At 43.8% G+C, this 16,689-nt stretch overlaps 1 protein-coding gene and 1 long non-coding RNA gene across 2 annotated transcripts; one reads left to right on the forward strand and one right to left on the reverse strand.

Annotated features, from left to right (window-relative positions):
• Positions 1 to 1,168: 1,168 nt before the first annotated feature.
• LOC119170659 (serine hydrolase-like protein) lies at positions 1,169 to 2,841 on the forward strand. Its single transcript, XM_037421885.2, has one exon. It carries the CDS (start codon positions 1,542 to 1,544, stop codon positions 2,523 to 2,525), a length of 984 nt encoding a protein of 327 aa, XP_037277782.1. The 5' UTR covers positions 1,169 to 1,541; the 3' UTR covers positions 2,526 to 2,841.
• A 2,194-nt stretch (positions 2,842 to 5,035) lies between these two features.
• LOC142796418 (uncharacterized) lies at positions 5,036 to 14,808 on the reverse strand. The gene is made up of 2 exons (XR_012893827.1): positions 14,479 to 14,808; positions 5,036 to 12,461 (listed from the first exon to the last, which is right to left on the reverse strand). It is a non-coding gene; the product is annotated as an uncharacterized LOC142796418 (long non-coding RNA).
• Between the last annotated feature and the right edge of the window lie 1,881 nt (positions 14,809 to 16,689).

A 16,689-nucleotide genomic window follows, 5' to 3' on the forward strand; every position in this document is an offset into this window, starting at 1 on the left:
TTCACGCAGGTGCTATCGCTCATGCATGACACGGTTTGTTGCCGCGGACGGCGGAAAGAGCGTCATGACGAGTGACCGACATGTGGGCGGATCGAAAAGAAGTGAAACTTTCCGGGTGGTTCCTGTTTTGAGGTGGAGAAATACGCCCGCGCGTATGTTTACGCGTGATCGCTGATTCATGCTGGTCAATGGGAGAAAGTAGAAGAAAAATCAGTGACCCCTGACTTCCACTTCGTAGATCTCGTATGTCGCAAACCCGTAAAACTGAGGAGAATCCCAGGTCCAGGTGAAACGGAAGCCGGCAACTCGACGTGCCAGCTCCTCCCCGCCGCTATTGCTACCATCCAGTCGTTCACCACGCCGGACACTACGCCATAGTTATACTTTCCATTCCACAATCCTCCCCCTCCCCACCCCGTCTTCGAGACAGGCTGCCCCCCACCTTGCCCTCGACCTTGAACGAAAAGATATCGAAAACACCGGCGGCGCGCGACGACAAGACGAATCGGTCGGGCATCGCGACCTGCCTGCGAAATCAACCGGTTGGGCCACCAGCCGCCGCCCCTGGGCAACCAACTTAATCCGCACCCCCCTCCTTCCACCCCCCTCTGCGCCGTAAAATAACGTTTGCTTAGGCAGAGTTGCTCCCTCCTCATCCATGACGCGCGAGGAGACGGCTATGTACCCGCGTGCACGTGAATGGAAAAAGCGATCCGACAAGGCGCGCGCTCACGCGCTTTTTGGTGACACCGGGCGCGACTGGGTTGCGCGACATTTGCATCAGTGCTGGCTGAGGCTTCGTTGGCCTTCTCCCGCGCTGCCGCCGGCGGGTCTCGACTGCCCTTGGCGGCTCGCATCTGTATGCGGCCTTGCCGCTGGAGAGAGCAGAGTAACTGCTGCTGCTGCTTCGGCGCTCCGGAGAGAGTGGACGAGAAAGAGTGCGCCTCTCTGGAAGGGGAAGCCACACGCCGGGGGAATACCGTTGTTGTTTTGGCAGAGTGAAAAAAAAAGAGCTTTGCCGAGTCTTCTCCCCTTACTGCCCCTCGCTTCCACCTTCACTGCTTCCCTCAGCCAACTACCCTTTCACAATTCGCTCTCTTCAACGTCGTCGTTTCCAGTTGTAGTGGATCTACTCCGCCACCTGTGCGAGGAACCGGGACAGCGGGATTGCAGAGCGCAGCGGACCGGAGAAAGCTCTCGCGAGCGTACCTCCAGAGCCAGCACGTGCGCGTAGCGCGCGCGTCGACGCTGAGGAAGGAAGAGGGTGAGCGTATGAGGAGGAGGGGGAAAAAGCTGTGGGGTGCGAGGAGGCAGGGAGGAGCCACCACAGCGCAGTCGTAACCTCAGTTGGCGCATAAAAGCCACTGTCGCTCCCAAACAAGCTCACACTATTCTCCCAGAGCTCACGAAGCAACGACCAACGTGTCTCTCGTGTGCGCGCAACGAGCGAAAAAGCGTGGAACGGTCACTGTAGGCCTACTCGTTTTCGCCCAACTTCTCGTTTTCCACCGACGTACTCCTCGAACAGAGGCTATATTGCCATGGAGAGAAGACGATCTCTCAAGTCCAAGGACCTGCTGATACCCGTGGGCTATGGCTACCTGCATGCCAAGGATTCTGGCCCGTCAGATGGCTTGCCCGTGCTCGCCATCCACGACTGGCTCGATAACTGCGCCTCATTCGACAACCTGGTTCCCCTGCTGGACCCGTCGTTTCGAGTGGTTGCCCTGGACTTGGTGGGCCACGGAGCGTCGTCCAACCTGCCGCGTGGTTACCAGTACAGCCACCAGCAATTCGTCGAGGATATCGACGACGTGCTGAACTATCTGGGCTGGAGTTGCTGCGCCATCCTGGCTCACGGAGTCGGAGCCACGATGGCACTCTACTACGCCGGTCTTCGGCCGGACGTCTGCACGCGTGTTGTGTCGTTGAGCATGTCGGACACCGTGAACACGCATCCAGGCCACATGCTGCCGACACTAGTGCAACACATCGAGGCGTCCGGAAACCTCGAATACCACAAGGCCGACAAGGAGACCATGGAGACCGTGGTTCGGGACCTCGTCGACGTCACGGGAGGTTCGCTGGACGAAGACTCTGCGCGTGTTCTTCTAGGCGCTGAGGACGAGGCTGGTCAGACCCTGCAACTGGCAGTACTCTCCCGGTGCCTAAAGGTGTACACGCTTTCCGAGATCAAGAAGGATGCCCTCACAATTCAGAACACTATGACTCTTTACCGTGGCCCCTTGCTCATGGTGTCTGCCAAGGACTGGTGTGACGACGACGAAGAAGGCATGCTCCGCATTTGCGAGGACTTTTTCCGGACTTCATGCGACCCTTTCGTCAAGCTGGAGGTCGACGGCACGCATCACGTTCACCTCAACAACCCCGGCCTCGTATCGAGCCAAGTGAATGACTTTCTCCGAAAGTCGTGCGACCTGTCCTGCCACTCCCTGGTCTACGAAGGCTCGCTTGAAAGGAACTGTGTGGATGCCGCTCCGCTGCTCATGGACTTCGTGTTATAACCCGAGAGTGACGACACTTTAGTGCCTCTGTTGGTTGACTGTATGTATATAGACTTTGTAAGCACGAATGTCATTCATTGCGTGAGCAGTTTGCATGTATTTGTGTAGCACGTGTCGCAGCAATCGTCTGTACAGTATCTATTTCGGGCATCTTGGAGTAAGACATGTCATTCGCGTTCTACTCCTTGTTTCTCATACGTGTATTTATCCTCTCGAGGCCCGGGCGTGCCAACGCCCCAGTGGCCGAAGACGAAGAGTTCTCTACTTTTCGTGAACGCCAAATAAACCAAAGCTTCCTGTTTTCTCACCTTACAAATTGTCTGATATGTTTATTACTGATCACCAGAGTGCAGTTTCCTTCCGAAACTCTTCTGGCCTGATCCTATGCAGTGACGTTTCTACCATACCAAGTAGCGTGATGCACAGGACGGAGCCACTTATGTCCGTTGGAGGGTAGGCATACTATGTTTTGCACTTTCTAGTCCGTAATGAGAGACTTTCTCTGGAACTACAAAGTCATAATGCTCGTACGGGACTTATCTTTTTATGTCAGGCATCCTGCCGGTCCAGCTATCCTCTGTATTCTTTATGTCATAGCACTATCGAATCTCTGGAGAACTAAGGCTCTCAAATTATATGGCTAGATATATAGAATATTTCTCTTAGTCAGTCAGATATATACAAAGAAGCGTTCGTTCATGGCATGTAGATTGCAAATCGCATAAGTCTGGGGGTTCCGTATATAGTAAGTGGACAACGCTTACACAGCGGTCATAAATTTAACGATTTCAGGGCTGTTTCAATTTTTACTTCATATATTGACCACGTACGCAAAACGATATGTGAAACGGCACACCGTGAAAATATACAAAATTCAAGTTTTTGGGGTATTGCACTTCGTGTTTGCAAAACAACTGCTCGTAGCGGACAGTTCGTTTGTGACTGAACTCGCGTACACAGTAGTGTGTTCAGTATGGGGGACAGGTACTTTATTGTAGCCTAAGAACTTCGATTCTAATGTCGAGGAAGCGGAGTAAAGTTGTTAGGGCTGTACATGAATTCACAAGAGCAGCAACTACGCTAAGTATAATTTCCTCGTTTCTTAACATAATGTAGTATTGTCATGTGCTTTCACAATGAAAAAGCGTAAATGTTTTTTTTTTCTAGCATCGCAGGATGCCAAAAAGCAAAGTGCTCGTCAAGCCAAAAAGCAATCTTCGTAGTTGATAAGAATTTATCCTCCTCCGTGAATGCAAAGCAGGTGCGACGTCCTGAGCAGGTAACTCGCTAGACCAGTTTACACAACCAACAGCCTTAGAGATTGTCAAGGTCGTGTGGCGCATACCGCGTTACATTAAGTGAAAGAATTCTAAGAAAAATTCAAATATGTCTGAGAAAGGATCTTCCGTAGCCATAAATTATTCACTGTTATCTTGGCAAACATATCGAATGACATGTGTAGTGTTTCTAACTTTATGGAACGAAACGTTAGGCGAGTCTGTTAATTTTTTTAACTAATTGTTTCTTATACAATCATAACGAAGTGGGCACAATATCTTAGATATATTATTCACAGTAGAGAAAAAAAGAGCCTTCATTGTAACCACCGAATCGGCACCTCTCATCATTAAATCAAAGCGTAGGCAACACTTACCGTAGTTATGCAAGGAGATCGTTAAACGAGTTCTTCACCTCATGTGATTCTAATCGCAGTGAACCCATGCAGTGCAGCTTCGTCCTTCGAACGCTTCGGACACCAATGAAGAAAATACAAGATAATATTATGCAATTGATGCAGCGCAAATTCGCATATCACACGGAAGTATCAGTTGATGTAGGTATTTGAAAGGTGTACGATTGTCCTCTGTCACTGGCACCTCAGAGAGCGTACACTGTAAACCAAATTACACCCATATAGGTGATTTATAGTGTCTATAACTCACACCCCAACACCCCACGAAATGGGTGTATCAAGCAGGGCTACACCTATATCGTGGGGCGGATTTCCGAATTTACACCCTATGGCACAAACATTTTTTCGGGTGGAAAGACAAATGTACACCCAAGTGGCCTTAAGGGAGTGAGGGTGTAAAAGCGAATGTACCCAAGTAATCTTAAGGGCGTAAGGGTGTAATATTGCTATGACACCCTAACACCCTTAAAAAACAAAAGTAGTGTAGGGGTGTAATTGCTCAAACAGCAAAAAGGGTGTGGGGGTGTTCATGCTGAATAATGCCCCAACACCCATGCAAAAAATACCATAATTCGAAAGTTACCCCTTTCCAGTAAGCCCCTGTGGAAGCACGTAAAAGCTTACCCTTTAGCTAGACCTTTCATGTGCAGATGTCCTATTGTAGTGGCTCCTGCCACAGTGTGGTAATCCTGGCCTTAGCACAGCTTTTATGGTCCATATATGAAGCACGGCATATAACACGTAATCCTAGCTTAATGCAAAGGCATCACTCAAAATGAGCTGCCACACATAACACAACGTTCACAAAGTCATGCCATTGTGCAAAACCAAATCAAGCTTTATTTTATTAGGCACAGAGAACATACAGGATTCAGAGACAAATTGTACCTTAATCAAAAGCCTTTTTCAATTTTGCAAAGCAGAATGCCATTTGCTACAAAAGAAGACCGGAAATCAGACGTCAATGGTACGTCAATGGTACGGCATGGAGCTCTAACGACCAATGCATGCATATCAAAGTACAACAAAAGAGCCTTTATTTGCACTTAAAAATGAAGAACTAATTTTAACATGCTTCAATGCAGCACAAAAGCACAGTGCAGTGAAGCATACAAACAGCAGGAAGAGTAGTGCAATGCAGCATGCCTTGTTTTTCCAATATACTGAAATAATATATCAATGCACACTACAATTACCACAATGATACGCCACAGTTTGCATGTGTTGTGGCATGCCTTATGCATATTATGCAAGGCTAGTGGTATTCTAATGAATGTAATGACAAAACAGTCTTAAAATGGCATTTTCATTTCACAATAACCCTTGTGTGTTCAGACATTCAAAATACTGGGGAAACAATAATACAGGAGTGAAAACAATAGGCAAAATTACAATAGCTTAACAGTGTCACTGGATACTAACCACGCAGAATAATTGATTTAAAGATGTAAAATATCAAGCGCATCACATAATATGTCCCCCTGAAACAATGCAACATCAAAGAACATAAAATGGGCACACAAAAGCAGGGTGAAAGAGTAACCACTTACAGCTAGCAGAGGTGGAGCAGCCAAGCTATCATCTGGAGCAATATTTTGGAGCATCATATCTTGCTTTTCTAGGGAGAAAATCTAAACTTGGAGCAGGTTTCAGGAAAAACAAACACAGCATTTTTGAGCTTGAAATTTCAAATTTACAGCATTGATTGATATGTGCGGTTTAACGTCCCCCAAACCACCATATGGTTATGAGAAACGTCGTAGTGGAGGGCTCCGGAAATTTTAAACACCTGGGGTTCTTTAACGTGCACCCAAATCTGAGCACACGGGCCTAATGCGTTTCTGCCTCCTTCGGAAGTGCAGACACCGCAGCCATGATTCGATCCCATGACCTGGGGGTCAGCAGCCGAGTACCATAGCCCCTAGACCACCCCGGTGGGGCTCCAAATTTACAGTAGTACAACAAATTATACTGAATCATACACACAAAAAAGTATATGTAGAAATTATTTGACATACGCTAATTCATTCAAAATACACGAGAGTGCAGCTATTTCAACAAAAGCACTCTTGAACTGTCCCACAGTGCAAACAATGCTATCCTCCCTATATACGAATGCTCCTCGACTCGAATCTCATCCTTCACTTGTACTAGCTGAGCACAGCGCCACCGCTTGTCTAAAAATGACGCTGCGTTTTTTGAGAATCGCAGCAGATTATCCCTGATATTGAGTGACTTGCTCTGCCTAGAGACTGCGCTGGAATCAATTTTCTCAAGTCAAGGTGAAGCATTTAGTGAAGGGACGTTCTAAAATACGGGTGTAAAACTCGCAGTAGCATTTGGTGAGCTTGTCCAACTGTTTGACAGGCGACCCAGAAATTCCAGATATTCGTAAAGGAGGAGCTCAAGGGGGTGGCGAAAAGAAAAAAAGTGGCATACGATTTTCTTTATCGTCGCTTAAGGCTGCAAAAACCTCATAAATCACTCTGAAAGACGGCCAGCACTTATACTAGTACTCGTTATTGAATGGCATCTGCATGGCAGAGTAATATAGGGACAAAAATATTTTGTGTCCTGTAAATCAAAAAGCACTTTTCCGCAGAGCGAAAGCCTATTCTGGCAAAAGCGACTTAAAAAGCGTTATGGACGTCATAGAAAGGGGAGGTAGAACTTTCTTTTAAACCGTTCTACTCTTTTCTTTTGCTGTGAGGTTAGAATATAGTCAATTAAAAGTTATAATTACGGTTGGCACATCTGTATTAGATTGGATGATGATGACCCCGCCTCGATGGTTTAGTCGCCAAAGTACTCAGCTGCATTTTTCATGCAGGCGGAAATGCTGTAGGCCCATTTCCTTAGATTTGGGTGCACAAGAACCCCAGGCGGCCGAAATTTCTGGAGCCCTCCCCTAAAGCGTCTCATAATCAAATGGTGGCTTTAGGACATTAAACTGCACACATCAATCAATTGGATGGTGATGCGCAAACTTAAGTTGAATAATGGATCTTATGTTTCTTGATAAAATTAACAATACTGAGAAATAATTGAGGCTGGTTGGGCATTTCATAATGGTTTTGTGCAAAATTAGGAAATTGTATCCAATTGACACAATCGGCACGGCTGCTGTTCCCTTGAACATGCAAATATGAATACGAAAATATCATGTAATATTTTGCTACAGACATTAAACATGTGCTGTGAATAGACATGAATGCCTGAATCGAATAGTCAATTTCACGTAAAAACTACGACCGCACAAAGAAAACACATGAACAGGACGGGTGCTCACTAGCAGCTGTTTGTACCTTATAGTCATAATATACTATATATTCATACGTACAACCTTAAAAAGGTGGCGAGCCGGCATGAAGTACTGATTGTGTTCGTGCCCCTAACAAACTAGCAAAATTGCGCCGGTGCATCGCTAAAAATCATGCTGAGCAGCTGAAAGGCTGTAAAAAGAAGCATGCGTGGCCATTCACGGTCTGCCACTGAAGTGGTTTACAAAATACCCCTATCGTGCAGAAAGACACATGTTAGCCAGACGACGAGGCGCTGCGTCAATGATCGAGCGAGGGAACACGCCCTTACGGCAAAGAATAACGACGGTGCCCGTTCAAGAGCACATGTCACTTCATGTGGATTCACACCAAGAGCCATTTTGATGGGCTTTCACAAAAGAAAAGGGGTATCACTTACGTTAGCAAAACTTCACTCATCATGTATGAGCTGGAAGCACGGTATCTAGCGATCATGTGTCCTATAGCGCGATTAGGTAAGGGACGGCCCGAGTAGGTTGCACAAGTGTTGACAAAAAGTGGGTTTATATCAGCCTATTTCCTCAAAAAATCAACAATTGCAAATGAGTGCCCAATCCGTTTATGTGTTTTCTTCGTTTGTGTGGTCGTCATTTTGGCACAAAATTGACTATTATTTAATGCAAACATGCACCAACTATCCCAACAGCAAGTTCTACTACATATTGATGCTACTGCTGCACATGTAAACAACAATAGCACGTGCAGTTAGTTCCCTTAGAACTGTGATAAAAGGGGCACTATACAGTGCCTCAGAGGAGGCACTTTCAGTATATTTTTTGGTAAATAAAGGGCTTAATATGCATAGGACCTTTTTCTGTGTTCATGACACACTGTTAGGGTGATTTCATGCTAAACGGCCAGCCGTTTTGGCGACCATCTCAAATGCATTCGAAAAATATTGTGCTGATTAACTGTATTGAAAGCAGTGAAACGGTAGGATATTTCGGAGAGAAAAAATGTTTGGTCGCAAGGTTGCCGTCGGAACTTTCGGGGATGTCGTTTGTGTGTGTGAAAAAATTTATTTTAAAAGTACGTTCTATACCAAACTTGGTCTACATGTTGAGTAAAGGTTCTTGTGTAAGGTGTTTGAAGCTCAGTAATATTATTGCAACTATACTGGCACATAAGCTTCTAAGAATTTATCCAAAATGTGCTATGTTTGCAATTTCTTTATTGCAATACTGCAGTTTGTATGAATATCTGTGTAGTGAATACCTACTCCCCGCAAGGTATATTTTGAGAAAAAAATATTTGAGACTATCAAGCTGGTAAACTTTATGAGAAAAAATCATAAATTCTACAAAATCGTAATTTTTGATCATATTCAGATGCGATTTACGCCATGTGGTGGCTTAACTAAAAATTACCTTTATACATAAATTGAAAGCAAATGAACACTTCTTTTCATATACTATCATTGAATTTTTTGTTTTAAGGAAGAAAATATTTCTTTAGCATTCCCATTGGTGCCTATCTTCCCATTTCGTCATACGACAGCTGCCACCTTGAAATTTCCTATTTTCATCAATGGGAAAGTTCAGAACTTATTTTCTTCCTTAAAACAAAAAAATGTAATGATAACAATTGGCACATGAAAATACCTTTTTTTTCCTTTCGATTCAGGTTTAAAGGTCATATTTATTTGGACCACTCCACAGTGCAAATCGGGTCTCAATATAAACGAAAATGACGATTCTGCGAAACTCGTAATTTTTTCTCGTAATGTTTAGCAGCTTAAGAAGACTCATAATATTATTTCCTCAAAATATACCTTTTGTGTAGTTAGTATTCATTAGTCAGACATTCATAACACATGTTGGCTAAGTTCTTGTAGGCGTAGTAGACGAAGAAAGTGCTTAACAGCGCAAATGACAAGAAAGAAAAGATGAGACGAGAACAGAGCCCTGAACAAACAACCAAAGCTTATTGCAAACCAACTGCAATATACAGAAAACAGAATCTGCACATAACCACGCATTATAAGCAGAATTGCACATACATGCACCATACGGCCTACCTTATCGACAACCGGTCATATAAGGGGACCCAAGATAACTAACTTCACAGCAGTTAAAAAAATTGAGGGTGCACTAAGACAGGAAGCGCCAAGTTCTTGAATATAGAAAGCTTCACTAATCTTGTGCTCGCGCCGATTTTTATATCCCCCATAATCAAACACTTGTCAAGAATTGGCTGTCAACAAGACTTATTACAATGGTCTACCAAGTGGCTGGGAAGGATACCTTTTAGAGAGTTAGGGTGCTCTCTCAACCGATCATTCATGCATCGCCCTGTTTGGCCGATGTCCACAGGTAAATAATATCTTGTAGAGAATAGCTAAAACACATTCAACATGGTGCATAGCGTGTTTCTTAGTGCATGCTTCTTTCCCAGGTCCTTCGCTGTTGACCCTGCAACTTAGGCCAGCGAGTTTGTCGCGTGCGCACAACGCAACTCTTACACCTATTTTTCCAGCGACCTTCTTTAGCCTATGGGAAACTTCGTGTACGTAGGGAATAACAGCCTTGCTAGAATGAGGCTTGTTGAGTTAGCTCTTGCTTTGTGTCTCATCAGGCAATCTTAGTGACGTTAGGAGAGTCTCGGCAATAGAAGTTAGCAGGGGATTAGAAAAGCCTGCTTGTTGAAGGCAGTGAACTTAGAACGAGAAACTGCACTCTATCTGGCGGTGACAAGAGTCAGTTAGAATTGCCTTTAGGCAGGAAAAAGCGATGCTTCACTTGACTAGCTTAGAATTAGTGGACGTAAAAAGAACGCTTTTCCTTGAGAAAGGTTCGTACCGCCAATATACATGGTCAACCAAAAAACCATTTCCAAGTCAAGGCATCGTAACTTGTTGTCATGAATCGAACTCCGACTTTAATTCCAGTTGCATCATTTCACGCCGAAAAATGTCAAATATCTCACCGGTGCACATGTGTGCAATGGCACAAGTTTAGCACCGGTTCTTTGTGACTTTTTACTCGCGCGGTATGAAAGAAGTCTCATGGCTACCTTTGATCACACGAGTACAGTTAAAGTGTTCGACTACGTTGACGACTTTTTAGAGCTTTACCGCATCGATCAATCTGACCCTCGGCGAACCACCGATGAGATATTTGACGTTTTCGGGTGTGAAATGAAGAAACTAGAAATAACGTCGGAGTTTATTTCTGACGACAAGCTACGATGTCTAGAATTAGAAATGCTTTTTTTTTTTTGTTCATCATGTATGTTGGCGGTACGAGTCATTCTCAAGAAAGAACCTCCTTTTTACGTCCGCCCATTCTAAGCTGGTCAAGTGAAGCATCGCTTTTTCCTGCCTAAAGGCAATTTTAACTGGCTCTTGTCACCGCCAGATAGAGTGCAGTTTCTCGCTCCAAGCTCACTGCCTTCAACAAGGAGGCTTTTCTAATCCCGAGCTAACTTCCATTGCCGAGACTCTCCTAATGTCACTAAGAGTGGTTGATAAGAGACAAAGCAACAGCTAACTCAACAAGCCTCATTCTAGCAAGGCTGTTATTCCCTACATACACGAAGTTTCCCAAATGCTAAAGAAGGTCACTGGCAAAATAGGTGTAAGAGTTGTGTTCTGCGCACGCGATAAACTCGCTGGGCTATGTCACAGGGTCAACAGCGAAGGACCTAAGAAAGAAGAATGCACTAAGAAACACGCTACGTGCCATCTTGAATGTGTTTTAGCGATTCTCTACAAGATATTTTTTTACTTTTGGGCATGGTTACATTGGCCAAACAGGGCGATGCATGAATGATCGGTTGAGGGGGTACGCTAACTCTCTAAAAGGTTTCCTTCCCAGCCACTTGGCAGACCATTGTAATAAGTCTTGTTGTCAGCCAATTCTTGACAAGTGTTTGATCACGGGGGATATAAAAATCGGCACGAGATTAGTGAAGCTTTCTATATTCAACAACTTGGTGCTTCCCGTGTTAGCGTACCCTCAATTTTTCTTAACTGCTGTGAAGTTAGTTATCTTGGGTCCATTTACATGACCGGTTGTTGATAAGGTAGGCTGTATGGTGCATGTATGTGCGATTCTGCTTATGCTGCGTGGTTATGCGCAGATTCTGTTTTCTATATATTGCAGTTGGTTTGCAATAAACTTTGATTGTTTGTTCAGGGCTCTGTTCTCCTTTCTTCTTTCTCTTCTTGTCCTTTGCGCTGTTAAGCACTTTCTTTGTCTACCATACAGCACCAACCATTCGTATCAAGCACATTGTTAGTCTTGGAGGCGTATGTGCCACTGAAATTGCACTAATATTACTGCGCTTCAAACACTTTACACATGAACTTGTACTTAACATGTAGACAAATTTTGGTATCGAAGCAATGAGCAGTACTTTTCAACTACCTTCCCACAAACCACACTGAAACGATATTCCAGTAAGTTCAGAAGGCAACTACGTGACCGAAATTTTTTTTCTTTTGAAATTATTTTACTGTTTCACTGTTTTCAATGCAGTAAATCATCACAATTTTTTAATACATTTGAGATGGTCGCTAAAATAGCTGGGATGTTTGGCGTGGATTGACCCATTAGTGGATCAACCTTTTAAGCTGGCGACATGTAGGCCATCTCCAGTTTTTCATACAACTGTAACATTATGCATTGTACACAGTTTTCTACAGGCACTGCTGTTGATCTGATGGCAAACTGATACTTATATTGAAAATATAAATAGGTATATAGGACACATAGCTTGAGATGAAGCCTTTCCCATCAGAGGAATGTTCCTAAAATGTACAAGATATTTGGTGCACCCTATGAGTAGCGTCCACCACTGCTGCGACCCTTTGAGTGAGGTCGTGAGCCCGGAACAGCTGCTTTCAGGTTGTGATGAAGAGTGCACTGCATTGTCAGCACGCAGTCCATCGTAGAAGACGTAGTGTGCTTTCCTTTCAACATTCTGCATGTAAGAGATGCACAACATTCAACTAAGCATTTAAAAAATACTGGGATCAAAACCTCATTATGATGTGTCATATAATAAAAAGCTCCAGCTTCTCCACTTTCAGCTTTACCACTATTCACTTTTACGTTTACAAGCATCTGTGCATATTAGTGTACGAATGCAAGTGCCATGTTTGAGTATAGTTTTTTCACCACCGTGGTGGTGGTGAAAAAGTGCTTCTCTCTTGAATCATGCACCTACCAAGAAGCTTGAAATATACTGGGAAGCTCAAATTTCAGCGTTTATACCAAGTTTTCTTGCTAAGCTAGAATACCCTAACCAATAGGCCACTATAATGGTTGATACAAAAAATTATATAAACCCATTCAGACAGAAAAGTAGCAATATTTATCATTTACTTTGAAGGATCGTTGTGTAGACATGTACACATCACAGATGTACAATCTACTGTGTGAAAATAGTGTAAAACATCGAGCAAGCCCCAATATGGAAGGATCAACAGCACTTACAATATGACAACTGCTGCTGGAAAAACAGCACTGTGTATTTGTGGAAGCTCACCTCTAAATTTCTTCTCCAGTTACATAAATTTGGTGTACTCGATAATTTTATGTCTTTCACAGGTTGCTTATTGGTCAACAAAATGATTACTTTAGGCCACTAGTAAAACTGACTACTCTCAAGAATAAATAAGACGTGCTAACCCTATTCTTCGAGTGCATGCATAAGCAGCTCATTCGCAGTTGAATTTTTTTAATTCATAAAAACAGCCATGCAACGGATAATGTATCACAAGTAAGTTAAATATATGCTCAATAAGCTCTGAACTGTTGGACCATAAATATGTGTAATTTAAAAAATGCACGACATATTGGAGAAGTAGCTAACAGGAATATATGCACAGAGGGCTTATTAGTTGGATCAGTGTCCTTACATTCGTAAGGATGAAACCTGCACAGACAAAATGCATGAAACAGACAAGAGCTGTTAGGTCTGCTTGCTTTTATTTACAGCCACCTGTGTCGCCATCCTCATTTTGTTTTTCGCGAGCGTGTTCTTTAGTGGCTAACTATGCCTACACCATTATCATCTGTGCTGTATCAGTCTAACTGAAAGTTTTGTGTGCGTGTTTGTTGGTACACTTTGGCTAAGCTTTCATATGTAACCACATCGCAAAACCCTACACCAAAATATACAGAAATATTCTATTCTACAATATTCTATGTGCTGCAGTACAATGGTGCAAAAATGCAAAAAGATGTGTGCAATTGAGTGTGGCTGTTCAATCCCTTATTAAAGCAGATCAATATTTCTATATCCTGATTATTTACGATATACTAGTATAAATATAAACAAACCTAGCAAGGCATAAAAAGCGCGAATCACTGATTAAACAAGGTACATATAAATTCTTTGGTTAGCTGCACGATTTTTAACAAAACACGTCACGCCGCTGCAAAGCGCAGGCATGGAAGGGGTACTGATACAAAGTTTAAGTATTTTTCAATTGTTGCTTTAAATAGCGTATTTACTCGCATTAAAAACGCACCCCTATCTTCAGTCATTGAAATCTGGATTTTTTTTTTCTCCCGCGAAATAAACGCGCCCCATTTGTCCACTGCAGTCCCGCTAACTGACAACTGGCGCCTCTTTTACCGTTGATCTGCTTCGTTTTTATTATTATTATTATTATGCCATTTCTTTCGCCCACCTCGGCTCGCTCAGCCCCCTCCCCCCCCCCTCTGTTTTCTCACCCGCTGCCGAATGCCGTAAGGTTTATCTGCGCGGGGCACATCCCCCCGTTTTCTTTAACCATGCCGCAAAGCGAGGTTCACGAACACTGCGACTGTTGAGACATCGCAGCTGATAAGCACACAGCGAGCGAAGGTCACGAAGCTACCGACGCCATGAGACGGTCGCTTCCTGCAATTACGAGTATCGCGGGCAAATCGGGGGTTGGCAGGCAGGCACGCACTTCTGCACTTCGTTGTTCGCATACACGAAAGCTTACCTTTTCAGCAATAGCACGAAATCCAAAAGCGTTCTCCATGTAGCTCCCAGCGTACAGTCCGTTGATTGCTTGATCGGAAACTCTCTGCTTGCGGCGGGCACAAGCTTCAACGAAAGCCGTTGACAGAGGACACACACTCCGCCGCACCGAAGTTGTTCTGTACTAGCCGACACGCCACAGATTGCAGTGACACGTACTGTATCTACTGTAAGCACAAGTTAAACTGTGCAAGCCGTATAAGTACGCGTCCCTGACAAAGCAAGTGAATAGTAAAATAATAAACCACCATCAGCCTGCAGCAAACACGCACACGACATGTTACCACCCAATTCAAAGTCTGCCTATTGACGATGGCGATGCGCAGTTGCCCCGAGACCTCAAAACTTAAACCGAAACCGAAACACACAGCAGTACCGTTTTATGATCTAATTTCCAAGCTATGTCAAGCCTCCAAGATATAGTGTAATATTTCATGCTTGACAACATATTTATTTGCTAGCAGAGCTTCAAAGTCTTTTTTTTTTTGCCACTGACGTGTGCAGGTGGCAAATGCGTAGCCTTCGTAATGTACATTTTTTTTTTCCCGGGTGAGGCGTTATTCCGGCGTTGATTCGACATTTCGGAGTCAAAATTTGTTACTTGCGGAACATAGATATAAATAAAAAGTTAGGGAAGGGTGGCAAGGAGGTTGTTCCATATTTGACACATCTCCCACTCTTTTTTATGTTCGTTTGAGGAGATATTTTTTAATTCAAAATGGGGCAAATCTAGAACCGAAACAAGCTCAACTAACGCTGCCTTGACATATACATACTATCAACGTTCTTCTAGAACAGTAATATTTATAAATAATGTTTTAATATTACTGTTTTAAAGGAAACGTGAACGTATGTATGAGCCAATTGAGTGTCATTTGAGCTACTTTCGGGTCAGGATTTGGCCCATTTCGCAAAAAAATAAAAATAAAGCTTGCGATTCGGATCCGCACGTATGCAACTACAGGCAAAAATTTACATACAAATTGCGCCAGGCCCCCTTTTTTCCTCTTTCTGTTCCCTTGCACGCATAAATCCTAGCAACACCCCTGCTGTGCTATTAGCTTCTTTTAAATAACACTCTGCCAATCAGCAAGAACCGGGGGCTTTGCTTTTTTTACCGACAAAGTATGAAGGGCGCTTGCTTTTATTTCAAGTCTTAAATTTTGTGTGAGCATACCAATGTGCGATTATCAGTGCATTGTAACGTGACAGTAACAACTGTCAATTACAATGCTGCAATTAGTCAACTACTCTCCATCTTTGTGGCACGGGTACATTGCGCTAGTGTTGTCTACGATCGTTCACGTGTATATTATACGACGCGCAAGCGTGCATTTCAAGTAAATATAAAAAGAGCACTAAGTGCCCACAGAGTGGTGCGACCAATTGGAAGAGTTCACCCGTGCTTAGCGTATGTGCGTCAAGCTTGTCCTGCGGCGCAGCATGCGTGCACAGCAGCTGCATCAGAGTAAGCTTAGCCTGTTAATTGCAAACATGCCTAGTTCCGTGGCAATGCGAATACTACAAACACTAAATTTGAACTGACCCATGTTCATAGATCTAAATATAACTCACTGAATAAATCAGGGACTCGTGTATTGATGCGAAATACTTCAGTGTGAGGAAATATATGGACCCCCATTGTAAAAAATTGTCCCCGTATCTCCATGTTTCTGCAAATGTCGTCAAAAGAAGATAGTCTTGCGTGTGGAGAGAGTGAACAGGACATTTATTTGGTGTTTTGCGCAAGAAAGTCGGTGAGTGGTATTCTGTAGGCACTGCGTTTGAGTGCCTCGAGCGTACAGCTAAGGCGAAAAAGAACATCAAATCATGTCACACGTGAGACATGAGCGCCATCTGGCAGTCTTCCTAGAAAACAAAGCGTGTGGCTTTGATAGGGGTGTGCCCGCCCATCTCAGAGGTGATAAGGTGTAGAACGCAAGGCGACGGGTAGATTCCACCACCTTAGCAAAGCGTTGGAAACACTCCCTGTTCCGTGCAAGCATTGCATGGTCAGCGCAGCGTGATAAGCGCTACGGCCCTTAATATTACTAATGTATGCTTTTTCTAGTAAAAGACGCACATGCAGAATATATACGTGTTGTTATGGTGCCACAGACATGCGCAATCATGGCTTTTTAATTGACGATTGCACAAGCATGAACGCTCAATC

Source organism: Rhipicephalus microplus, chromosome 2, assembly GCF_043290135.1.
Source record: "Rhipicephalus microplus isolate Deutch F79 chromosome 2, USDA_Rmic, whole genome shotgun sequence".
NCBI classification, from domain to species: Eukaryota; Metazoa; Arthropoda; class Arachnida; order Ixodida; family Ixodidae; genus Rhipicephalus; species Rhipicephalus microplus.